Source organism: Chaetodon auriga, chromosome 21, assembly GCF_051107435.1.
Source record: "Chaetodon auriga isolate fChaAug3 chromosome 21, fChaAug3.hap1, whole genome shotgun sequence".
Lineage (NCBI taxonomy): Eukaryota > Metazoa > Chordata > Actinopteri > Chaetodontiformes > Chaetodontidae > Chaetodon > Chaetodon auriga.
The window spans coordinates 19,192,484-19,219,855 of record NC_135094.1 but is presented as its reverse complement, the minus strand read 5'-3'; the positions used below and the strand labels follow the sequence as shown (position 1 = coordinate 19,219,855).

Sequence of the window (27,372 nt, the reverse complement as noted above, 5' to 3'; positions counted from 1 at the left end):
TGCTCAACAAAAAAAGCGTCTTGGACCATAAAAGTCCACCATGATGGACAACAGTAACATGAAGAGAACTACCCATGACCATGGGTTTCCAGCACAGCACGACTGAGATACACCATTCTATTACAAGACAGCAAATCAGTCACAAAACATGGCTGCCATCAACTAAAGAGCTTTTCAAGATGCAGGGTGCAACAAGAACATGGCTGTAACTCATAAATTAGCTCTCATCTGAAGCATTTCAAGGTCGAACTTTGGGGGAGGCACAAACACCAAAGACATGTAGCTCAAAATCCAGTGAACAGAACTTTACTAATTTAGGTGTGCATGCTCTGGTGGCAAGTAACCAAAATATGAAGGACAATGTTGATTGGTCAAAGTGGGCTTGGGCTATCACATATTTATACTTTAATCTTGGCTGATTCCTTCTGTTGCACCCTTGAATCTTCTATCATATTTTTCTTTTTCATTGTCATCTTATTTCTTCATTCTGCTATTCTGAAACCTGCATCAAAACAAATTCCTTGTATACTGGGTGAATTAAGTCTGATTTTGATTTGGATTGTCTAATCTTGATGTCATTTTCTTGACTAAACATCACAACAGTCTTGAGATTTTATTGTCTAAGTTATTCCATTGCAGCTAAGGTCACTGCTGTGAAAGTTAAGCTAAGTACTGATGACTTAATAACAGCGCTAGATAGTCATTTAAGTACTTGCTATGAAGAAATTCAGGCATCCACTGATGAATCATTTTTGACCCGTGTGTGGGGTAGCTGCTCCTGCTGTTATCACCATCCTTACTGCCAGCCACACACTGGCTATTCTCCCTGCACCAATTTCCAAAATGTCCACAATGGCAGAAAAATCTAATTGCTAATATGACAATTAGGCCAGAATGTTGTACCCTGAGGCAAAAGAGCGCACTGTACAAAACTCACACAGAAAAGTGATGTGATTGCCAACAGAAAACTCAAATCCAATCTAGCTGTCACTGGGACAACTGGTAGAGGGTCACCGACCCCCGACCATCCAGCACAGCTTCTCTGATATAGACTAAATCTACACATAGGTGACAATCATAAGGGGGCCCTCTGGGGCTTGTCCACAACTTCTGAACTTTATCAGCACTGCAGTGTCCAAATTAAAAAGCTTCTTAAACATCTGTCACACGACAGAAGAGTAGAACTCTACTGCTCACTATCATTGACAAACTATCAATCACACCATATCAGAGCCTGCACACTAGAAGTCCAGTAAATGGCATTAATGAAGGTCAACATTGATCTAATATACTGGCAAATTAGGATAAATATAACCCTACATTCATTATTCAAAACACTTTATAGGATCACTATTTATAGAATATATCTGCATAAAGTATTCAGTTCCATGGAAAGTACTTTCCAGTATTATACCAGATTTTTACTGTGCTAAAAATATGTCATCATTTTATTTCATTATATACTGATCCAGAATCATCTCTTAAATCTGCACTGTACTGCTGCAGTGTGGGAAGTATGCTGACTGTGCTAGCATGGTATGGAGACCCATTAGAATTATACAGTACATTACTGCCAAGCAAACTGAGCTGCACTCAACATGGGAGCCGTTTGGAAAAGGAAAGTGGCTTTTGAGCCTGAGTGGATGCTGCCAAGAGGGACTCGGCATTAAATCAGTGTATGGAGTCTCCTGAGGGACATAATAAAGGGAAAAGACTGCGCAGTATAACATTTTAAGACAGACACTGCATTCAGACAGAAAGCAGTTCCACATGATTCCAAGCACAAAGCACTGGGTCATTCCTGGTGTTGTTATGGTCCAACACGTCCATCTCACCTGTCCCTACCATGTCAGGTTCTCCCTCAACAATTACAGAATAATGTTCACTTTAATGCCTTAAATACGAAAAAATAAACATAGTAGTAACTCCAAGACCACAAAGATGACAGCATTGACTGACTGCAGCAGATCCTGAGAAAACACATTATCAGCCAGAGTAAAGGTGGCTTATCTGAGCCAATGGTTGGTTGAGCCAGGTTTCTGTGCTCTACCCGGCCAATAACACTAGTTAGTGACTAGGTGGAGAACGGAGAATAAAGAGGATAATCTAGCAGCTAAAGATGCTAATATTGCTCTGTGTCTGCTGGAGGTGTAAATGGACGTCCACCTGCTAACAGATTAGCCTAAACTACTTTATAAAGTGATAATATGGAAGTGCCTATAATCTAATCTGTGCTGTGACTGACAGACAGGCTTGGCTCACTATCTCACTCTGATTCACAGAGGCAGCAGTCTTGGTAATATCTCTGACTGCAATCATAGCCTCAAACAGACACATCTAATTGGCAGTTCAGGTGTTTTTCTATCAGCTCAACAACTGAATAAGAAATCCTGTCAACAACCTGCTCAGAGTTCTGCTGCTGGGGTTTTAATGGACAATGAAACATCACCCTCATATCTCCACACTGAGTTATAGTGCTGGGCTGCTGGCCCTCTAGAAATGGTTCTCCGATGAAGAAAAATTCAAATGTCTTTTATCAAGTTAATTCGGACTCAAAAAGACTAAATTTCTTTTATGTACAGAGACTTTTTGCAGCGCAAATTTGGTTAATGATTAGTCTGCTGATTATTTTCTTGATTACTTAATAGTTTTGTCAGTAAAATGTCAGAAAATTGTGAAAAATTCCTATTATAAGTGTTGGATGTCAGGAAATCCTGACATTTGAATGAAACAACTAACTTAATATTAAAACATCATGTCAACAATACATGCATAATATTCATTTTCTGTCCATCAATAATTGACTAATCGACTTGTCGTGTCATCTCTAATCTAAATATGACCGCAGCTAAAAGGAAAATGCCAATAACATGTTATCTTAGTTTTGGTATTTATCTTTAGCTTGCAGTGTTTGTATTTCAGGACACAACTAATAGAGCATGACATACAATCATCAATCTGTCCAGAGGTTTCTGGTGAAGGGATACTTTTTATTTGAAGGTCTTGGAGTAACTAATGTCCAGCACAAATTTTTAATCATATGGACATTTATTAACATTTGTGAACAAAGTTACAGTATTAAGATAATTGGTCTTTTTCGTGATTTGTTCTAATAGAGCACACTCAGAGGAATGAATGACAGTGTCCTTCAGTGACACTGATTATGATGTACTGGCGGCTCTGGAGGAACACATTATTAGGTTACATGACAGGGGCTGACATTAGTGGTATTACTCACCTTAAATGCCATTCTTATGAGGCCCAGCATCAAACTAGGAGCCATTAGCTTTAAGTAGAAAGATCATTAAGGACTGGTGGAAATGAACCAAGATGATTGAAATAAAGTGGCTCTGACACAAGAGTACAGGACATTGTAATAAATCCATGGAATAAATGAATCTTTATAATGACGCCTACAGGAAAACTGATCATGCCTGTCATGTGTGTTTGCTTATAAAGAAATCCTGCCTCTGAGCTGGGCTGTGACTCCTCAGGTTAGCTCAGGTTATTGTTTTGTTCTGTTGAAAATAATCCATGAATTTATCCATATTTATTTCCACCGAAAGATTTTCTGAGCTGTAATCGCAAGACGACCTTGTTCACTGCAGACTTTGGTGATCAAGGTCCTCTCGCAGCAGGAAACACATCATATTTTGGCTGTGTAGGAAAATAAAATCGGGTTGAAAATGAGTAAACTCAGACTTTTTTTAGCGTCACTTGATGATACTTCATCAACTCGCCGACCTATTTGAAATGGACAGCTCTTCATACATGCATTGCATTGAATTTCATGTATTTATGAAATAAGTTATTCCTTTGGCAAAGCTTTAGTTTATGCTGAATTTGTGTTTGTTAAGTAATTCCTCTATGCAGTGTTACATATTTACATTATTTAAGCCTATTCGCTCATGTCCCAAATCTAGCATCAACAGCAGGTCTGGTTGGTTTAAACTTTCCACAAACGTATGGTTTCCAAGAAAAAGTCCTAAATGAGAAAATCAATTGGCTGATCTTGTTTTCCACACAGCAAACATGATTTTCATGGATTACATTGATCCTATTACTCTACAGCTGAAGCCAAAGGAGCGCCCCATCATCCCTTTTGTGTGTTCTGTTGTACAAGGTTTATATTGGCAATCTGAGAATTTTAGGATTTTCTTTGTCTTTCAAAAATCCTTTCAATAACAATTCAATACTAAGACAAATTATCCTGCACAAAATTGTGCTATACTGTTAAGACTGCTGCTGCTTGTTTTCCATCAATGCACAGAAAAACATCTTTGATTTTTACTCCTACATTTATCTTACATCACACATCATGGAATCACACATAAACATTCCAGTATGAGTGGAATCTATGTAAAAAATAATTTGACATATTACAATTTACTGCTTTAATTCAAAGTCTTATTCAGTGCATTATTCACCTGCATGCATCTGCAGAATCACCAATTACATAGACAGTAAGTGGCCTGTTGGACTAATACGCTGTACCCTGTACAGTATTGCAGTAACGTTATGTCTCTGTCAGCCTGCCATGTTATGGCAGGGCCGGCCAAGGTAAACTAATATTAACGTTACACATCAAATGATATAGCTAAACTAAACTAAAGCAGGTGCAGTGACATGTTCACTTTTTTGCTGGTGCTACAGGAGTTAAAAGTTTTGTAGCATGAGCACAAAATGTCTGTTACCATCTTTAAAAACCACCAAGTAATGCAGTCCATCATTTAAACAGACATGAAAAACTAGAATCCAAGGTTCAAGTCATTGGCCACAACTAGGATCTATGAGCAGAACTGAAGCTCTTTATTTCTTCCTCGTGGGCTCTTTTGGGGTTTTGGTTGATAATTAGAAAATACTGCTTCATTTTCTCATGTCATCTAGCTCAACTCACTCCTCCACGTATTCAGTACATGATGCATCTGTCTTTGAGGTGCGTCTCTGCTGCCATCATATTGCAGCAGGTTCTGACCCCTTCAAACAGTGGAAAAGTCAGACTTTTGTGCTTTTGGATGTTGTAATGAAAGAAATGCCAAAACCAAGTAACAGGGAATAACATTTCACTGGTTAAGTTAATGTACAATATTTTACTGATACAAATGTGTTGAATTTCATAGATCACAGTAAATTATCCTTATTTTAGGATAGCATAACTTTAAGCTAAGGTCTGTGAGACTTGAGTTGACATTTGGCACAGCCAACAACCCGGAAGGCACAAGACACAGTGTTAATACAGATTCATGGAGCTGAAACAATTTAAATGTCTAAATATAGTGTGGAAGTATATCAACATGTGCAAGAAAGCGTGCTGGTGAGTGTGTGTGTGTGTGTGTGTGTGTGCGTGTGTGTATGTACCTCTGTGCTCCATTGTGGGTTGACTGTGTTGCAAACCACTCCGGAGCGTTTCTCCTGGCCGTGGTGTGGCAGCGAGGGGAAGATGCTGTGCTTTCCAGGCTGGATGGAGAGCTTCAGGTAGGGGTCGGGATTGAAGAACATCCCCTTCTTCAAACCAACTGCCTGGAGGTCTGAAAGAGGGGGGCATGGAAGCAAAGAAGGAGCAGCGAATGACACAAAACTGTTTCTCCAGGATTTTCATTTGTGCCTTGTAGCTGAAAATTTGTAATTTCACTTCTTCTTATAATAATTATTGTGTCAAGCAGTACTTTGCTTCATTTCAAGCCACATCCATTACAGAGTAACAACATGAGCCACATGAATAAGTCCTGATAAACTGTGTGAGAATACAGCAGAAGAGGTGAAGCCGCTGGTGTGTCTGCAGCCACAGGATGGCCGAGCTCCACAGAGGAGACGCTGCAGTCAGCTAACACTGTGGGAGACAGCCCTTATACCTCCTGACACCGGCTGAGTGACAGGGGTACGAAGGATGCCGTCACCCGCAGGCTAGCAGGTCATAAAAGCAATAAAAGGAAGGATCATGTCATTATGGGAATGGTTATAGTTAGCATTTTTATGCACTGGCATAGTTAGAAAGAGGTTGCATTCACCTTACTTAATCGCTGATTTAATGCACCATCAGGAGAACATGCTGAGAGACCCAAATCAAACACACCCATGTTGTTAAGTGACAAGTGTGGGGTCTGGGTAAATGCGAATGGTGGATCCTCCAGCAAAGGCATTCAGTGAGGTGTGTGAGGTCTTACTGCTGTTGTTGACAAAGAACCCTGTCACACCTGTGATGGTCAAAATGGCTGAAAACTTGGAGGAGGCAGTGGAACAGACAGGCTGAGTGGACGGTTATATTCCGCACTGAGAATGAGTGAGCAGTGAAGTTAAACCTGGACTGCTTCACGGTGCACAAAGCTCTGAGAATGACATTCAGACAGGTGAGTAAAACAACAAACTCACTGATGGATGAACTCTACAGAGGAGAACGTCAACAACCACTGGGGGACTCGTGACCTCAGAACAGTAATTCTAAAATCTTGGCTACAGCCCGTTTTGATTTTGAGTGGGCCAGTTACACTCAATTTGATCCATAATCATTCTTCCAGAAAGATGAATCCAGCTCCTTCGTCCAGCCCAGGGCTGCCTTCAGCTGGAGAGAAGTGGTTGTGAATGAAAAGTGCATTACATGAGACCACTGACACAGTCAGCAGGTAAGAGCTGGGTTAAGAAAGGCCCTTGTGTGCGGTGGCATGTGCTTGTCATATAGACGTTTTTGTAAGAATACTATGGGCTTCTATACTGGAAAAATACTATGACGCGTGAAGGACATCCTCACAGGCATGCTGTTGCCATTGAGATCTGCACGTGATTTTTTCTTTTAACTCTGTCAAGGGTGTTTTGTCTTTGGCTGATTGGGACTGAGGCTGAATTCTAAGTGGTGTGTGCATAATCTGACTTGTAAAGGCAGCCAAAGGAGGATCCTTTCCCTGAATCTGTGGTGATATATGATGTAAGAGTGATGTAAGATTCAACATGGAAAAAACTGCACTCAAGCACTCGATCTGAGCGAGTCAATGAGTCAATGTAGCTTGATTTCACTTCACACAAACACTTACGTAAACTGCAAGTGAACAAAAATGGAACTAATGGGAAGTGTGCAAATGTTTCTGCTACAATCAAGAAACTGTTTTTTTTTTTTGTTTTTTTTTAGAAAGTAGCAAAAAAAAATATCTCCACTGATTGAAAGAAACAGTCCATAACAGTTTAACACCGTGAACAATTAAAAAGAGAGTGTAATCTGGCATCAGTGGTCCAAACGCCCACTTAAAAACGTATGTCTGGAAGGAAACAATCAGCTGATTGTAAAAGTCTAACAGAAGACTTTATTAAACACGCAGTTAATGAGTTCTATCCTTGTTGTCCACATAGGGAATGAGATTTTGCCAAAATGTAATAGCTGAGAAAACTCAAGTAGATTTACATGTAAGCACGTGTTTAATGTGCTGACAGTCAGGTCTGAGGAAGCTTGAAGGACTAACATGTTCTGTATGAGGATGCTGATGATTTACATATACACCGCTCCGATGGAGGGAATGACAGAACTCTCCAGTGAGAGAGAACAGAGAATTCTGCCAATGCTCAACGCTATTTTTGATTTCAGGAAAAATCCAGTGAAGGTGGTCTTAAGGTGTGTATGCCACTGTTTTTTTCTTCTAAGACTGCATTAATCATGCATACTCAAAACACTGACCTGACCTTATATCCAAAAGCAATCAATCAGCTTTATCAACTAAAGAGCGACTTAGCGATGAACAATGATCAGCTCGTATCCAGCATTCATGTCTAGATTCCCCAAACCACGGCCAGTCACATGCTCTCCGTCACTTTCAAGAACAGAGTAATGTATAGAACTACGGTTCTTAAAATTATGGATGAATGTTGGAGGCAGTGTATCTGGATTTCCAATATCTGTGGTGGTCAGGAAAAATGAAGAACTCTTGACACTGTCAAAGTAAACATGATGTTGTCTTCACGAGTGTGTACTAGTCATTCTTGTGGTTGTTTTGTCTGTAGCAGGGGTTTTCAAACTATGAAGTGTGTCTCCCAAGGGGCTGAGGGGAGAGATGTGAGGTGAAGATACTGTGTGAGATAAAAGGCACAGGTGCATGTCATTCACTTACTATAGTCTGGCAGCTGATTTGGCTGTGCATCAGCACAGTCAGCACGTGCAGCAGCTGTGACACACAGCCCATGGAGGCAATTACGGTACTCTAAGCTACTTTTTCTTTGGTTCTGACTTACACACTTATCTGAGAATATCATTACTTCCAATGTTCATCACAAACAAACGTCCATAAATCAGCTTAGAAACCTGACAAAAAAGATGATCCTTAAAACTTCAGAATGGGGGTGAGAACTGCTCAATATTCTATGCAAAAGGCAAAGAACTGCTGCTGCAACAAACACTACATACTACTGTGAAAAGAATCAAATGTTAATAAGGTGACGATGCAAATAAATATCAGAAATATAATCATTAAAAAAAATAATAATCCAACTGAAACAGGTGGAGTGATATGTTACTCATATTCAATTTCAGTGTTGATACAGTATTTAAAGTCATGGTTAATCAGCTGGGCTGGCAATGATTTGAGCACACCCTGCTTTCAGAGAGACAATATTAAAATGACAGACAGTGATAGACAGAGCTGCAGTTCAAGGGGAGGGTCAGATGAGGACAATGTGTGTCAACGCATTAATTAAGAAGCTTTGAGTGTTGAAGTAAAGCAATGCAGGACTGAGATCAGCATGACAGATGCCAGTGTCCTACCTGACAGGGAAAAGTTAATGAGTCTCCTGTTGCCCAGTCCATGGTTGACTTCAGGACTAACCACTGGCTTTAATACCTGAGGACACAGACAGACATGAGGAGTTAAGAACTGTCCTCAAATGAAAAGAACAAGGAAACACACTCAATCCTTCCCTCTCTTCTACACCAGCGTCTTCCCTGCTATGCTGTAAGATGAAACTTTAATGATGCCCACGAGGAAAATGGGTCACTGCAGCCAAATAATGATATACAAGAAACACATAACAGAACACAAGTAAAGAGAGAACATAGCAAAGTAAAAGTAAAACCGAATCGCAAAAATTAATAGCAATTAAATACACTATGAATACATTTATGATTGATTTAAGAGTATAAAACTGACAATGTGCAAACTGTTCTTTATCTCTCCAAAACACGTAGATATCAGACATAACCTGTGTCCAGACACATGAATGCTTCGGCAGGGCCAAAACATCCAATCTCATTTCAACACGGCCTTTTTAAAGCTCCATTTTCAGCCAGCCTGTCAGCGTCCTGCGATCAATACTCTGTCTTCATTATCCTGACATTGATTCTACAGCCAGTAAGAGGAGGAACATGGGTGGAGGGGGGAGACACAGAAGAGCCGATGGAGAGAGGAAGAAGCGGAGGAGAGTGTAAACATTGCCGTGCCAAGCTCCACCACACAGTGAAAATATCTTGCTGGACGTCCCTTACACGGTGAACCCAGTCAAACATGACTTATGACTTATGTGAATATTGGAGCACATTCAGGAGCAATTTCTTATTTTTTTCCTAAATCATCATCATCTTTGTTGAGCATGTTAGCATTCTAACATTTGCTAATTAGCATAAAGCACAAAATACAGCTTACATGTCATTAGTTTTGCAGGCACCTGGTCATAATCCTGAGGGGATAAATAATAACATATAATCCTACATAAGAGCAGGAATCATTAGTGCCGTGTGTAAACTAGCATCTCAATGAGACTGACTTTTGTAGAATGTCTCAAATGTCTCAAGACTACCTGATGGATTGCCATTGAATTTGGAAGAGATATTCATTGTTCCCAGAGGATGGATCATCTAGTCAATGGTGCTCTCTTGACTCTTCCTTGAGCACCACAGGAAAGCTGATATTTTTGCTTCTGATTGAAATGTCTCAACTAGCGGATGGACTGTCATGAAATTTGCTACAAACGTTCATGTTCCCCTGAAGATGAGTTATCATTAATTTGGTGATCCCTCAACTTTCCATCAAGTGCCATCATCAGGTCAAAGTTTCTGACTGATCAATACTTTGGCTTATGATCAAATACCTGCAAAACGAACAGCATTCCCATCAGCCACAGCTCTACTTTGTGACCAGCGATAATTAGCAAATGTTAGCAGGCTACATGCTAAACTAAGATGGTGAACATGTTAAACATTATATATCCTAAATATCAACAAGACATTACTGTTGTGAGCATGTTAGGATGCTGGAGTTGGCATTTAGCTCACAGCAGCGTCTCATAGAGCTGCTGGCATGGCAACACAATTTTAGTCTTATGAAGATACTTTGACATGGAACAAAACGCTATCAGCAGGTAATTTTGATATGACAGTGGTGCTACAAAGAGTAATAGAGGTATTAGAAACCATGTTCTGAGAAAACTAATAATCATATAAACACGAATGAGTGATTTTGCCATTAATGTGACATATGCGTTCATTTTTACTTTACAAAAAATTACCTTTTCATTTCATAGTGACTAGGAACAAAATGTCATCTTATACACTCTGCTAATTTGCTAAACCATCGATGTAAAAGCAGTATGACACCACAGGATGTTAAGCAGTGAGATGGAGGCAGTATAGAACATGTAAACAGTCTTCAAAAAAAAAGCTGCAGTTTTTCCTCAAATCTCTAACTCTATATAAGCTCTGAATGCTTATGCAACTGGCTGGGGAAAATAAATAAATAATTAAAATGGCAGTGGGAACAACAAGATAAAGGGATAAAGGAAATGACAGATGTTTGGACCAATTCATTTTAATGAGATGCTAATCTGCCTTGCGGAGTACAGTCAGAAAGAAAAGTGCCAGCATGGGTCTCCTCAGTGATTCTAATCTCACAGATAAACCAAATGACAACTTCAGGCATCTGTAACACACTTTATATAATCTACCATCCTGCTGCAGAAAGTAGAGGAAGACCGAATGCTCAGGCGCTTTAAAAATCTAAAAGGAACAGTATGTACAATTCATCAGCATCTCTTAAGTGTGGCAAGAATCTTAAATGATGTAGGAAGAGTGAGATTTTACACAATAAAAGCACCCCTCCCCACAACCATGACAAGACAGCCTGCATTCACAAAGTGGATCCACATCTGATTACAGGTCAGATAGACCAAGACTCCAACCTCTGTTTGAGTGGGTGTAAGATATTTTAATACATTCCAGTGCCTTTTAAGACAGAGAGGCTGAGTGGTCTAACTCAGTTAGAGCGGCTGGACAGAGACGCAGGGTAGAGGAGGTTGTGTCAGCTCAGTGTTGAGAGTAAGCCTGCTGGGGATGGTTTGTCAAATGTCATCATTTGATGTTGATCAGTCAGTAGCAGTCATGGGCCTGGTGTTACATGCCTTTCACTGGAGATAACCAAGTGGTTCTGACACTAGAGGAAAAAATGGAAGTTAGGATCATCCAGGATGTTTACTATCGAGACACTTAACTATACTATAAACTGAGCCTTTGTTAGAGCCCATAAAGACAGCACTGTATGTGCATGTGCAGTTATGAAAAACAAAACAAAAATCTTGTTGTAAACACTTTCTAATGTATTTTTTGACCCTTACACATCTGAACACCAAGTCTAATCATAGCAAGATGGCCCAGGCAAACAATAAAAGCCATCACATACAGGTGAACAACAAGAACAGGAGTTGTATTTTTTGCTTAAAAGATACCAAAATAGAATATTAAACTGTGCACAGTTCTGTTTCAGATCCAGTGACTTTCTGTTTAATTAATGATTTATGTTTATTAATAATGAATACATTTCTACTGAAGTTCACTATTACAAATATCCTGTCATCTAATATCAACTGGCGTTATTATCTCTGAGGTTATGGTAAACAATAGTTCATCTATCTGCCCAGTATTCTATACAATACCTTCACCTATTCTCAGATATAGTTGATTTGATGAGCAGAATTTAGGTGTCAGTCTGTGGACAGGCAAACCCTGTCGACCTCACTCATGACAGGAGATCCAGTCAGTGCACCCAGCTGCTGTTTGTCAAAGAAAAGTTTCTGCATGTGACCACAAATTGTCATTTTTACATTTGTTAGTATACGGATTAAACAAATGACACACAACTTGTCATTTAGTGAGATTCAGAGGTGTTGGAAGGCATTTTTTTTTTTTCGCTTTGAACAGACCCAGGCTGTTTCCCCCCAATTACAGTCTTTAAGCTAAGCTAAGCTAATCACACCCTGACTCCAGCTCCATATTTAACACACAAAGTTCTCATCTCACTCTGAGAGAAACAGCTAAAATTAAGGCAAAATGTTGAACTATTCCTTTAATTTAGATTTAACATACTGATCAACAATATAGAATAAGTTACACAATGCACTAAATTAGACACTTGAGAAAAAAAAATGAACACCACCAATATCTCATAAATATCATATTTTATAACATTATATTCTAATAGTGTTTTATCATGTGTCATATCATACTTGAGAAGTTCAGCTAGACAGTTAACACACTCTGAATGTGACATAGATCAACCTCAAGACCCCAACAATCTAACATACGTGTCTCTCAAGATGCTGCAAGAAAACAAAGGAGAAGGTGGCTGAATGAAGGAGCTGTCACATGTGAGGAAAGAGAAAGACGTGGACAGAGTGAATCTTTATCGTTACCCAGGCTATCCAGCTGAGCCTCATCCTCCTCCCGCTCCTTCTCTCAGGATGACTGGGAGACAGAAGTCCCAGCTGGAGACACATGCCGTCCATCACACATATCCAAAAACAAATGCTGTGTCTTCTCTCTCTGCAGCAGCTGACAGTTCTGACTGATTAGAGTAAACAGGCAAAGCGGACAAATCTCCCTCCACTGCTTTCCTGTCTGTCCATCTCCTTCAGTCTCCTCCTCGTCCCTCTTTGTTGTGTCTGCCTCCTGAAGTTTGACCTGGCGCTTTCCATCCCTCGCCTCCAAAAACCTGAATGACTTACCTGGAGTGGACTCTCCTCTGCTATCTCTACTCCTCCCTCCCTCTCTGTCTCTCTTCCTATGGCGGTTATTTTTATTCCTTTGTCCTCAGGAAGCAAGTACAGATCAAGTTCTGGGCCCATCAGCATTTCCAGGGGCCCACAGCAGCAGAATGGGAAGGCGAACGCTGAAATCCAATCCCTCAGCTGGACACCCTCTTGATAACGGGGTCTGACTGATATAGGTTTTCGAAGGGCAATGGCAATATTGATATGCTGATAAGTAATGTGGTACTGCTGCTCCACAAAAAATTCATTTGAAGATTTTCATAAGGCAATTTATCATGTGACCATGAGCCAATTTGCACTGGGAACCCTGGTTATCCAGCGGCCTGGCACTATCTGGCAGGATGGGAGAGTTATAGATACAGATGCCATGGTTTGGATACTAGAGGAAGTGAAAGAGTCAGATGCCTCAAGCTCAGGGAGGGGTACTGGACAGACATCCTCAAAGGCAGGCACAGATCCCCAGGCTACACCTTTGATACCTTTAAACGCAAACCCCACCTCTTTAGCATGACTTTTGATTAGAAAGTTTTATGGCCAATAAATACTGCATTTAATCATTTATCTTGTAGTCACGTTTTACTTCCTTCTATCTACATTGTTATTGTCTGTTATCATTGATTAGTTTATCTAGTTTATTGCTTTTACTATCATATTTTTGATCATTTTCATGTCTCATGTCCATTAGTTCCGATTACTGTTTATATTGATACTGTCTTACTATCACCTTATGATGTGTAAAGCACTTAGAGTCGCACTAACTTTACAAAAGGCGCTATAAAAATAAAGTTTGATTGATCGACTCTATGTCACTATGATAAGTGCACTAGATTTTCTATCCACAGCCACTCAGCTCCAATAGGGAGGCCTGTATGCAGCCGATTTCTCCAAACTCTCCTGTGACTTTTTCATGTTTTCTCTGAAGTTGGAACGCCCAATTCCCTCTGCTTTCCAGTCCTGGTCATAGCTGAATTAAGTGCATTCAAAACTTTCAAATTCTCAGAAATTCTTGTCTGCTTACTAATGTTGTGGAGCCGTAGCTACACTCAGTGTCCCAACAATACTGGTTTAACTATGTTTCCCAGCAACACTGGGACAGTGTAGTTTCAAATCCATGTCTCCAGCAGCAGGCTATGTTTTGCACCATGTAGTGGGATAGGAGGACATTGTGATGTCTTATTTTCTCTAGATGATAAAAAGCTCAGGAATGATTGCGCTCTACCACATATTTTGAGAAACAGAATAAAAAACAAGCTCAATTCAATTTTGTTGCATCCTCTTTGTTTCTCTTCCAATTCAATATATTCATTTTGCTTTAAACAGCAAAAGTTATTATCATGATGGGTTGTATGTGGTATGTCAAATTATCAAAATACGTGCAAATGTTTGACAAGCACTGCATTAAGTGAAGGTGATTAACACCACTACACTACATTACATTTAGATGTGGGACTTACTGATCCATCTAACATGGATAGTGACATCCCACAGCAGGCAGGATGGCTGAGGCCAAACCCACAATAGGAAATAACAACAACAGCTGTCATATGGTACACCGCGATTTTCATTTACATGGAAAAGGTTATTCATGTCACTTGTTAGTGGTGGACACAACATTTTCTTCACTTTGCTTAAGGGTCAGTTCACCCAAAGCCCTAAAAGGTCAATGAAAAACTAACTGATGGCAACCTTCATGTGTCTTGACAAGTGAGAACACAAATAAATGATAACTGATTATGTAAATTTTAATATTACTGCTGTAAGGTTCATATCACACAATAACTTGATTATCTCTTTGTACTGCATGATGTTGCACTGTCTAGTCAATGTTAAGTGTATTTATTCTATAGGTGCATTGATAAAGACTCATTTCAGTAATTATCCTGTTACAAAGTATTAAGCTAACTGACTAGCCTAGCTAGCTTGCCCTGCATTATGGTGAACACAATTGATGTGGTTTCAACATCGTATTATACCAATAGCGGTTACTGAAGCTGTTGATGTTTAGTATGTCCACAGTCAAACAGAGAGGATGCCAATCTCAGTCTACAGTCCTAAATGCTTTTAGTCAATGCCGACTATCAGTAACAACTCACAGACATGCATGCATTTGTTTCTTTGTGCTTTATTTCAGAAACCAGAGAATTATGCCTCACTATGGTGACTATTCTGTGGTGAGAGGCTACATTTTCCAACCACCAGCCTTAGCAAACAGTAAAACCCTTCTTATTATTCCAAGATTCTGAATAAGTAATCCATGTTTTTACTACCTCTCACCTTGACTACTGTATTCCCTTGTACATGGGAGTGTACACTGTTGCTTGGTACCCCACAAGTGAAAACCATATGTCCCCATACTTGCCTGCCTCCACTGCCTCCCTGTCTGTTTTAGAGTCCATTTTAAAGTCTTATTACTTGTTGTTAAAGCACTTCGTAGATTGGCTCCCTCTTACTTATCTGACCTTTTAATCCTTTACATCCCATCAAGAACCCTCAGGTCCTCTGACAGTCACTTCTGGTCTTCCCCTGGACTCAGGAGAAGCTCAGAGGTGGCCATGCTTTCAAACTTGCGGGCCCCAGATAGAAATACATTTGGCTCGGCTAGTAGACTTTTCTTGTTACCAGTGTGTGTGCTATCATACATGTTGGCCTGTCATGTAACTTGTGGTCATTGGCATGTTGGACTTTGAGAATGCATTTTGTTTTGTTGCCTACTCTTTAATTTAATACTTCTATATATTTGCGTCCTTGTGTATATATGTGCATTACCTCTGAATTTTACGTAGTAGAGTAGATCTTTAGTAGTAGATCTTTAAACAAGCAATTTTGCTCTTACTTTCTTTACAGTACAAATTTGATAAAAAAAATGTCAGTCATCTTTTACCTCAGTCAGTTATCTGCCTTTCACAGACAATGGGAGGATTAAAAGAATAATTTTACTGGTTCTGCCAAAAATGTAACAGATTCTTTATGCAATAACTTTGCAATTAAATAAAGCCTTTGCAATTATTATCTCATTATTATTATTATTATTATTATTATTATTATTATTATGTATTTAGTTATTTATTTTTTTTTTTGGAGCAGAGTCTTTATGACTGGCATCAACGTCACAGTTGATTCTCTGGATTTGGGACGTTTGGTGTGTGTGTAGGACTGATCACTGACTGTCAGTGTATGGAGCAAAGTGTCCCAATATCATTATCTTATTGATGTATGGTACATTCAGCTAGCAGCTGACCAGTATCAATCAATCAAGTGTTTTAGTCAGCCTTTATAACCTGTCAGTTTACTGTTACTCTGCTGATATTCTAACACCACCCCAACCTCCTGCTCATGTCATATATACAGTATATATATATATTCATTTTTTAATATTTTTTTCATATATTATCCCACATATATTCAAGACATATCCTAAGGGACTGACTCTCAGCAGAATGCTCCTTGCTACTTGGATTCTTTGAAAGTTCTCTCAAAGAGCAGAGCCTTTTTCTGCCAAATCCAAATGTACAACCATGTGGAATTGTGACTGAAATACACTCTGTGGATTCTAGTAAAGTGCCGCACTTTCATCAGAGTTGTCGCTGCAGCATAGTGACTTCAGGAGTAGCTTGTAGCCTGGAAAGCTGCAACTACAAATTAGCTTCCTCACCACTAAGGCTGACTGACATGACTGACTGAAGTGAACAGGAATGAAGACGCTGGGCTACTGAGTGACCACTTAATCCCACAAATCTCAAAAAGTTCCATGCACATGTTAAAATAAAGCTGTGAGGTGTGGTGAGACTCACAGGTGCTGCGCCATTCTTGACAGTTACACTGGGTGTGGTTGCCCTCAGTGCTCCGGTGACACCGTGATAGTACCTGAAGCAGACCTGGGTCTCAGCTGAGGAGGACACACAGATGGAGAGAAAATCAAACAAGAATTAATTAATTCCCTTCCACCAACACTGAATCTGCCCCCACATTACTGTGGAGTGCCTGTTACACAACAAAACTGATGATTGATGGTGGTGACTTCATCATAGTATTTTAAATGTTTTTTGTAGATTTACAGGCCTCATTTGTTTACATTCAGATTCAGCAGTGACTTCCTGCTTTATGTCCCATGCCATCATGCTCATTGGAACTGCACTGTTGATAGTTGGGAATAATCTGTATATGCACTTGTGTACATGTATTTAAAAAGTCAACAGGAAAAAAAGAAAAAGAAACAGAAATGTACATACAAGTATGGTGTATACGCACTGTATGTGTGGGTATGGAATTAACAATTAAATATCTAATAAACAAAACACTATTGTCAGTTCTGAATGACTGATAGAACTAAATACAAATTTTAAATGGTACACTATTGTTTCTTCACGATGAATATAAAACATTACATGTCTTCAGTTTTTAATATTTTGATCAGTTCAAGAAAAAGAAATTAGAGGTAAAGGAAAATATAAACCTTTTTATCATTAAGTGACTTCACATTTTTATGAAGACTTCAGTGATAGCTGATTTCTGGTTCATAGTCTTTTGGAAAACAGGGGCAGTAGGGCAAATAAGCATACCGCTTGGGGGACAGGAGGAGATTAAGGTCATAGTAAAACTCCATGTTTTTCTGCTTGCTTGGCAGGCAGACTCAGAAAAAGGGGAACACATCGCAACACTGCATTCAAGTGATCGAATGGACACAAGTATGCCTGTGGTCTGACCAAAGCATCTGACAAAGAGGGAGGCAAAAATGTAGTCATTATGAAAACAGCTAAAGTCGTTTAGTTTGAGTACCCTTAAATGGGAATAAGGAACACGTACATAGAAAACCTCATTAGACAACAGTGAGAAGGGCAACACAGACAAGGCTCCTATTGCTGTACATGCTGGTGACAAAATGAAGTAAACTGACTGGAGAAAAGATGGACAGTAAGAACAGCTGGTGCGAGATGTAACTGCAGCTCGGTTAGCTGCTTTTAGTCTTTAAAGGCAATCATCATTGTAACAACTAGAGCATGGGGCAACCCTGTCTCCTTGAAATGACCTTAACAAATTATTTAAGCGTTTTCCCAATCATGGTGTGCTGTGAAGCATAGCTGCTGCTTGGATTATGTTTGGAGTGAATAAAGTGCTATTGTACATTTATGTACCGCACAAAAGTTGTCAGGCGGTGGTCAGATGGATGGTGAGCATACAAGACTTGGAAGTGCTGTGAGTGCCTGAACAGAACAGTGAAATGTAACTACGAGTCGATATTGTATAAGCTGATGGGATATTTTGGTGAAAAACAAATGAAATACTTTGTCAGTGAACATTTTACTGATGTGTTGAATATCAACATTTTATGCGACTTGCCACATGCATCAGTTCACAATATTTCCTGGCATTTTCTGGGTTGTACACTATTCTGCTGGGGTGTAAATCTTGTATGCTGAAGATGCCATCTTTATGGAAACTAAGAATTTGGTTTTAGCTAAGTGACAATGCATTTTTTGGCATCACTTAAAGGATTCTAAGAGGGCTTTCATAAATCAAAGGTAGAGGACAACAGTCTCAGCCAGAGAGAGGAAAGTGATATCTTGCACATATAGTCTGTCATTTGAAATGGCGACACTGGCCATGTATTGGAAACTAAAAATAAATGTTTTTCTTCCGTCATGGAACGTAACAAAAGACAACTGTACTGTTGTCCTGCACAAATTAGTAGTATATACAGCTTTGCATTACCAACTAGAATTACTGTGTTGTGGTTGTTTGCCTCTGTCAACCAATCGAGTTGCATTTACATCCAGTGAAGAGGAATTTAATCAAAGGTATTTCGTATATTTTTTGGTGAAATGGAAGTTATCACTGTATTGACATGTGTAAATCCAGGTAGAAACATGCTGTCTTCACTTACAGACTGTTTTTCCAGAGGAGTCCGGAGGACTGATAGAGAGCTTCATCACATGGTGCAACAACAATCACCTGAAGCTCAACATCAGCAGAACCAATGAGCTTGTGGTGGAACTACAATTCTTCAAATATTGATGTTGCTATAAAGAAGCTACCATTGTAAAACGTGGATGCTTCACACACATTTTCAAAATCTTCATCTTCAACAGAAGATCTTTATAATCACCACAATTTGAAGGACACCCAAGGTGAGTGTCATCAATTTTGGTCAGATACTGAATTTGACCAAATGTGAAATATGGTCACAATCTCTCATAGCACTGAATAATGGCGAGAAAAGAGTTTTTGCAGAACATTATGATGTCGCAGTGATGTTGTTCTTATGGTGGTTGTCACAGTGACCTTTGATGACCAATCAGTTGATCCTTGAGTGTGCGCAAAATTTGAAGAAATTCCCTCAAGGCATTCCTGAGACATCACATTCATGAGAATGGGACGGACGGACAGACACACAGATGGACAACCTGAAAGCATAATGCCTCTGTCCATGACTGTTGCCATTTCAGAGGCATAAAAACCTCCTATGACTGTGACAGGTGTTCTTTTCTTTTTACTATGGACTGTATCTGTCACGTCAGGCTCTGCTGCATATCTTTAAACGGAAAACCAACAGGGGAAACAAGCTTTTTTTTTATCTGACAGTGATGTTGCGACCTGCTGGAGGGCCTTTGTTCAATCAGATTCCTGGCACATTAACAAGCTGATGTATTTCTATTAGTAAAAGTAGCAGCAGCACAGTATTATACTCTATAGACTATTTTATTGATGGTGGTGTAGTTGTAACAGTGAAAGCAGCTGCATTATTTTAAATATTATATGGTTTGATTGCTGTTTAAGGGACTCTTCCATGCTGACAAGAGTAAATGCTTGGGGGAAGGATGAATAGTTTAGCATAACAACTCCAGTCCTATAAACCCTAAAGCTTCTGGAAAGCCACCTCCACCTACAGAGGAAGCACCTGGACGGCTTTACACTGATAAATGTATTCTGTTTTATGTGTGGATCCACTTAGTCCCACTCGTACACACACAATTCGCTGTGTTCCTAATCACAGAGATTGCTGAACATTTGTGACTGTCTCCCTGCACCCATTCTCTTCCTCTCCCTCCTTCTAATGATGTGCCTCTGTGAGCTACCCAGTTACTTTTCCAGAGGCTGGTGCTTGCAGCTTCAGCAGTGTGCGGGTTTGTAGGCTCAATCCACTTTGTTCTTTGAGACAGAATATGAAAACACTGCAGTGACAATGACTAGGCACTAAAGTGGAGACAAGTCGTGACTGTACTGTCATTATGACCAGGGTTTGTCCTGCCTTATCTAACTCAGTGGTCATTACGTGATCTTCAGTAAGACAGCCTCAATATGGAGTTCAAACACACCAGGTAGGTGGGTGTGACGGAGGCTGCCCTCCCATTTGGCCAAAACTCCTCCTTGTTTACAATGTTTCAACAGAACATCTGACTGCGCATACAGCCCCAAAGTTTTCAATGATGTAAGACATCTTTGAATGTAAAAAATGTAATCCTGACCACATGCACATCCACATCCAACCATTGCTGCCTCATGTGAGTGGATGTAGGGAGTGGAGAGCAACCTCCTCTTGTATACAGGCTCAGTAAGTGCATCTGTCCATGGACACACAGCATGCAATGCTGCTTCTGTTGATCTGTCAGGTTCACAAAGCGTAACCCTGTCTTATTTGTAGATGACTAAACTGTTAGTATATTACTTAATTGTGGTCGATACAGTTCAGAGAAAATGCCTCTTTGATTGAATGAAACGCATTTATGTACCACACTAGAGTCACACGGAGGTAGTCGTGATGGATGGTGGACATACGAACAGTGGTCAAAGAAGTATTCAGATCCTTAAGTAGATTACTGAAGCAAAAGTATATATTATCAGCCAAATTAACTTGGCATATCAAAGTAAAAGTACTCATTACATAGAAAAGTAAGTGTCAGTGTTTCACTATGTTTCTGGATTAATATTACTGCTCTTTCAATGTGTATTTTGTACTTTACTGCCGTAGATATTCAAGGCTGAGCTAATTTGAATTATTTTATATATGCTACTGTTGGATAGTTATACGGTATTATTAGAGTATATTAAATATAATAGATCATCATATGGTTGTAGAGTTGCTGTCCTATGCGTACCACATACCTTTCATGAGCTCAGAATGACAGCACTGTTTTCATCTTTTCGACAACACATTTTCCAGCTCATCCAAGAGGGTTTTTAAATTTTTTTAGCTTAAGAGGCAAGAGACTTTTCTTAAGCTATAAAGGAACACTTGATCTTCCATCCATCCAGTAGTCTAACTATGTTATTACTGCATATACAATAATGACACTTAAGCTCTTTGTGTTGTCCGTTTCTTCATGGAAATTTTAAAACAAATACAATGTGTCTTGTGTTACTGACAGGTGCTTGGCTATGAAGAAGACCAAAAGCAATCCGGTTGTCTTTATGACAGCACCAGCAAAAGGGCTGGGAGGTCGAAAAGTTGTTTGCTTCCACTTTAAGTAACAGAAACAATGAGCACTATTGAACTTCAGTGGCCTTTTTGACTGATCAGGTCAGAAGCAGCAGTAAGTTCCCCGCAGTGAAGTCAGTTTTAAGTTGGATATTTGACAAACATTCACTCCAGAGCAGCATCTTTTTACTTTGAATCAAAAATAACAACTGCATTTTTTTCAGTAGCCTCCCAGTGACTCCAAATCAATACTGAATTGAATTACTACACTGGACACACCTTTTTATTGTATTTTTTTGTAACTTATTTTCCCTATTTTAAAAAAAATATATATTTTTTTTTACAAAATTCTTCATTTTTTTCAGTAGCTTCCATATCACGTGACCCATATGTTGATATGTGGAAAGCTCTTTTCCTTCGTCATTCATGTCTTGACTTTTTCCATCAGGCTCTGTGCCCATTTGTCCTTTTCAGTCCCCTCAAGCTGGTACTCAATAGAGATTTTGTGATATTTTCACTTAAGCACACAGCACTCTAAAGGTGTGCACAAACTGTGTATGCCATGCATGTTCTCCAGAACCTGTCATCTTTGTCTCAAAAACAATCCAAGGAAAAGCCTGTTTCACCACTTATATTTGATCACATGCTGTGTACAACTGAGCCGTTGCCAGCTCTGTTTCAAAAAGGTCCAGGGAAAACCTGGTCTGAGCACTTATATTTAACCACATACTGAGTGTAACTGCGGGTTTCACCCATAACCTGCTGTTCAAACAAACACTGGTGTGTCAACCTGTGTGGTTTGTTTAGGCTGGTCTGAGAGCTGTCTGTGAAACTTTGTTTACTCCTCACCACTTATTTCCTGGTGTGCTCTTTATGACACAAGCTACCATACAGTATATTAACACATCAGGCAAAGTAAAGTGCACATTGACTGTCCATCACCAGAATTATCAGATTTCTCTCTGTGGGTCCACGTAGCACTAATGATGCAGGACCACCAGGACTGTCAACTCCATTACATGTCCATGCAGCTTTGCGCTTACTCCTCTTGGTTTGTCTATAATAGGTCAGTGTGAATATGAAATCATCGTGTTGTGTTTAGTCCTGACAAAGGGAACCAAACTACAGTATATTTTAGTGCTGCTTCTTACATCCCATTACTGTTCTTCAGCTGCACTGTGCCAGTGTCCACAGAGTACCTTTAAGCAGAGTTACTAAATATCTGCATGTTTCATGGAACAATATGACTGTAATTGATAAGCACAATGCACAAGCAGTTTGATTTTGATGGTTTAAGAATAAGCATACGCTGATTTGACAGGTTACATACAAGTGGTTGAAAAGGGTAAAACATTCACTGTAAAACAGCTTGCATGAAGAGGCACAATTGCTTTAACAGTTTCTTGCTCAAAAGACAAACAAAAGAAAACAAAACAGAATAAGAGAGAGTTTTCGTTACTTACAGTCACTGAAGTGGGAGTTGGAGTCAATTTTCCAAACAATCTGTCCTTTGTGAGATCCGTTGATGCCGCGGTTCTTGTAGTCCAGAAAGTTCTCAGACAAAGCCTCATCTGGGAAGAGAGATTACATTGATGGTACTCCAACAGTGCTACTCCCATAACACTTTACTTTAGAGAAATATACAATGGAGTCTCCATGTAAAAATGTAAAAATGTAATTTCCCTACTAATTATCATATCATAATCAGTCTGAGTCTTAGTGTGAAATTGTGACATATCATCATGTCTATATTGACAACACTGTGACATGTTGATGCATCTGCATAATGACTACGTGCCATTATGACTATATGCTTGCCAGTGAATGTCACGTTGCTGCTGGCTCCGGTGTAGAGGAGTTTCAACAATGGAACATATTCAGTGGTGTAGATGTGCTTTGATAACAAGAACCTTCAGACACAAAGAGCAGAGGCACTAAGCGCAATGTACTTGGTTGGAGTAGAAGCAACAAATGGGTGCTCCTGCTACTTTTATCTTTTTCACTTTTGCCCCCTTTATTTCTGCTATTTTCCACATATGCCTCAAGATGGCCTGAAACACCGGCACATTCGGGAAAAAAGACGATGACCAACGCTAACTTAACAGCGGAAGTTATTTCTGTGCTACAGGACCAACCCTGAGAGACTTTCTGACACTTCTTTTAGCTTGTTAAACACTACATTCAACCAAATCTGGTTCACAGGGGAGAATCAAGGTCAACTGATTAATTAATTCATTTTATACCTTTCTCAACTTACACCAACCTTCATTCCTAAATCCTTTGTTGCCTCACTATGAATTCAGTTACATTGTCTCACAAATGGAAATGCACATGAAATCAATTTAATAAAGTCTTCAAAAATCTATACGTGATGAAGATATGGCAATGCTAGGGCTGGGCGATATGGCTGAAAACTGTATCACGATATAAGTGTTTTATATCGGTCGATATCGATAATTATTGATATTTTTATGACCTATTTAAAATAAGGACCAGGAGAAAAATATATTAAATTTAAACATTATTATTTTGAATTTAACCTTCCTCTGATTATAATCCCCTCAGCTATCAAGGCAGAAATGAAAGGAAATGTCAACACGACCATGGAAAACACTCAAATAATAAATGTAAATAAAAGTGTAAAAATGTAAACATAAAGAAACCTGAGAACTTTTTTTCTGCAGGTTTAGTGCCAGGAAGTTCACAAGCTGATTCACCTTCTGGTGAATAGAATGTTTTCAAATATGTGCAGCGTTTTGTAAACAAAGCAGAAACTGAGGTAGACTTGACATCTGTAACATACAAAAAAACAAACATGATAGACAGTAACAGCTCAGCGGAAGCATGTCTTTAGCTATATGGTATGTCACTGTCTCCGTTATGCCTTTGTGCCTTTTAGATGATTTGTCTTAAGGCACTGAAGCAGAGCACCTCTGCATGGTGGTCCGCTGCTTGTGTGGTGCTGCTGCGGTACGGATGTTGTTGGACGTTGGCGAATATGGCTGCGTTCCATAGGGTGAACGCGGCTAAGGTGATAAAACAAGTTTGTGGTATTGACCGGTCTTGGTGGGGACGACGGTCCTGCATACTTTTCAGACCACATTGGTCTGACTACGGTCCAACTTACAAAATCCAAAAAACTACGATACTATGGAGCTGATGTTCCCTGCTTTATCGACAATTTCTTCGCTCGCTGCAGCGCTCCCTTTCTACTTATATAACTCCTCGCGAAGAATCAAATACGAGACAACGAGATGGCACAACCAAACTTGACACTGTTACATGATTGGTTGTTAGCGTGTCACTCCCAGTTATCAGTGATTACTCCCTACGTTGCTCGGTTATCTGAGAGCGAGTGCCTTTGTTCATGCAACCAACCTTGCTTCGCAACTTCCGGTTTCTTCTGACGAAAAAAAGAAATTTATCGAATGTTCTATCGAACGCATTTTTTATTGATATTTATTACGTGTCTATTGCGAGACATATCGTTATCATTTTATCGTCAAGCCCTAGGCATTGCCTAATTTCTGCCTTTATTTTTGGGCAGCTGATATGTGTCGACTTTTGGTCACACTTTCAGAACCAACAATTTCTTCCAAATCTCTGAACTTGAATGTGTATTCCATGAATGGCATGGAAGAGGTATTAAGCATTGTAAAGACCTATTTATTGAGTTTGGCATCAATTGGACAATATTCTGAATGGTTCAACCTACTAAACACTCATTCTTTCAAATATCTGCAAACCAGACACATTCTCCACTTGATAAATACAGAATTTCCCAGAAGTACCTGATGGAGCACTGCTGATGTGTCTCTCAGTTTATACCCATCACACAAAGGTTTAATTCCTGCTATCTATGGTAAGGTGGCAGGTATAAGACATGCCCCTCTCGACAAAATTAAGAATGCCTGGGAGCAGGATTTAAACCCTTCACCGTCAGAAGATATATGGGGTTCAATTACTTTAAGATGGTTAATTAAACAGCCCTCTGTGCCCATCACTATGTGTTACAATTTAAGGTCCTGCACAGGGCCCGTATTTCCAAAGCCAAACTATCTTGTATCTTCCCCGATGTGAATACCTGCAGTGGAAAATGTGAGGGAGGTGAGGCTTCTCTTATCCACATTTTCTGGCTGTCTTCTAGCTAGAAAAATACTGGAGGGATGTTTTCCAAACCTCATCCTTAATCCTTTTGACTTAGAACCCAACTGCTTGTTTCTTCTGAATACTTCAGAAGAAACAAGCAGTGCTTATTTTAATGTTGCATATATGATATAATGCTTGAGGCTGAGGTCATTAAATATACAGTATATATGATTATCATTCATCTTGTATTAATAAAACTAACATTCAGTGTCATGATGTCATGTCTCACTTACCAACAAGATACATTCCGATCCAGTCTCCAGCATCCACTTCCTCCTTGATGTCCCATGTGATCACCAGATCTTCAGATTGGCCTATGGTGTAGTGGGAGGAGCTGATGGTGAGGGTGGAGCGAGCATCTGGGGAGACCAGATCAGTGTCGCTGGTGGATCGTGACAGCCCCAGCATGAAGGCCTCCTGGTTCAGACCATTGACAGCGTATGTCTCTGGGCCATAGCTGTGACGAACCGCATCCTTACAGCGCTGGCGGGTCTGGCTGCTGCGGGTCGGGGAGGCCATGGCCGCCAGGCCCAAGAACCGATTCTGGTACAAGTTCTACAAGAGAAAACAAAGCAAGAAGCTTTCAGCCAAACAAAGAGTTAAAAGATTTTGTTCTGAGCACAAAGAAAATCAAAAGGAGAATGCACTACTTTGTGTTTATGTTGGATTTCATCGCTAATTAGCCAACTTTCTTCCGGTAAACAGTGAAAGTTCGCTTATTTGTATATTTTGTTTGTTTCAGGCCACTGTAGCTTAACGAGTAACTTAACACTAAATGTAGTTTTTGGAGTCAGTACATTACAAGTACACTCACTTTATTACACTACCTATTAATCTTGGTTCAACTGTACATTTCAATAATTATTTTGATACTTCAACACAGGTTATAGGTGTTTATCAGAAACCTCCAATAACCAATGCTTTATTATTCAAGTTCTGTGAATAATAAAGCAGAGTTGGACTTGACTGAGGATTGTTTGGTTTATCTGCTAGCTTGCTAATTAGCTTAGCATAGTATTTTGGATGATTGTTGGGTTGTTGCTTGGTTTCAAGTTCTTTATTTTCATATGCACAACAATTGGAGCACACTGTTAGGGCTTGTCAGTGTAGTGGGCCCAACTTGGTGCCCCCCGATGATCCTATAGACCACAGGTCATCAACTATATTTGTCCAAGGACCAGAATTTTTCTACATAGACACGGTGGTCGCCAGACTTAAAAAAAGATTTAATTCAATTTAAAAATTAAACAGACATGGAAAATCCATAATGATAACTAGATACTCAACTAGAAAATGTTGTCAGATCTCTGTCAAGAAGGTAGTCAGTGCTCAATACAAAACCCACAGTTCAACTACCAATGAATGAGTTCTTATCTCAACAAAAAAAACTCCTCTTTGATATCCCAAGAAACAAACAAAAATACTCAGACTGGGACTCAATACAACATACGGCTAGAGAAAATAAGAAAATAACACAAATGATGCCTCTTGCGTCTAATAGACAAGCTTAATCATTCGCTGGAGCTACCTCCTGCAGCCCAGACAGTGTGCTGCTGTTGCTGTCAGCTCCAGGGAATGGCCAGCCTGGAGGCCGGACAGTTTGATGGTGGGTGAGAGGATGGAGTTGGAGAATAATCCGATTCTCTATAATGGGTGAACTATGAATTATGGACTTTTTGGTTTGCTGCCAGGGGTTGGAAAGCTAATGAACAATCACTCTCAGGACAGACTGGGCCTCTTTCACTGCTGAGTAATGTTACATGCATGCATTTTCTAAATTCATTTATATTCTGTGGACTGGG

The 27,372-nt window shown here is 39.6% G+C and overlaps 1 protein-coding gene across 4 annotated transcripts in view; it reads right to left on the bottom strand.

Moving 5' to 3' along the window:
* The window catches only part of LOC143339827 (E3 ubiquitin-protein ligase HECW1-like), an 85,585-nt gene that overhangs the window by 40,896 nt on the left and 17,317 nt on the right, over positions 1-27,372 (bottom strand). For all 4 annotated transcript variants that reach the window (XM_076761315.1, XM_076761312.1, XM_076761314.1 and 1 more), the window contains 5 exons: positions 25,804-26,125; positions 22,885-22,992; positions 16,800-16,894; positions 8,741-8,816; positions 5,359-5,528 (listed from right to left, as the gene is read on the bottom strand). In XM_076761315.1, coding sequence (XP_076617430.1) covers positions 5,359-5,528; positions 8,741-8,816; positions 16,800-16,894; positions 22,885-22,992; positions 25,804-26,125 — 771 coding nt within the window. The remainder of the gene's footprint in view (positions 1-5,358; positions 5,529-8,740; positions 8,817-16,799; positions 16,895-22,884; positions 22,993-25,803; positions 26,126-27,372) is intronic.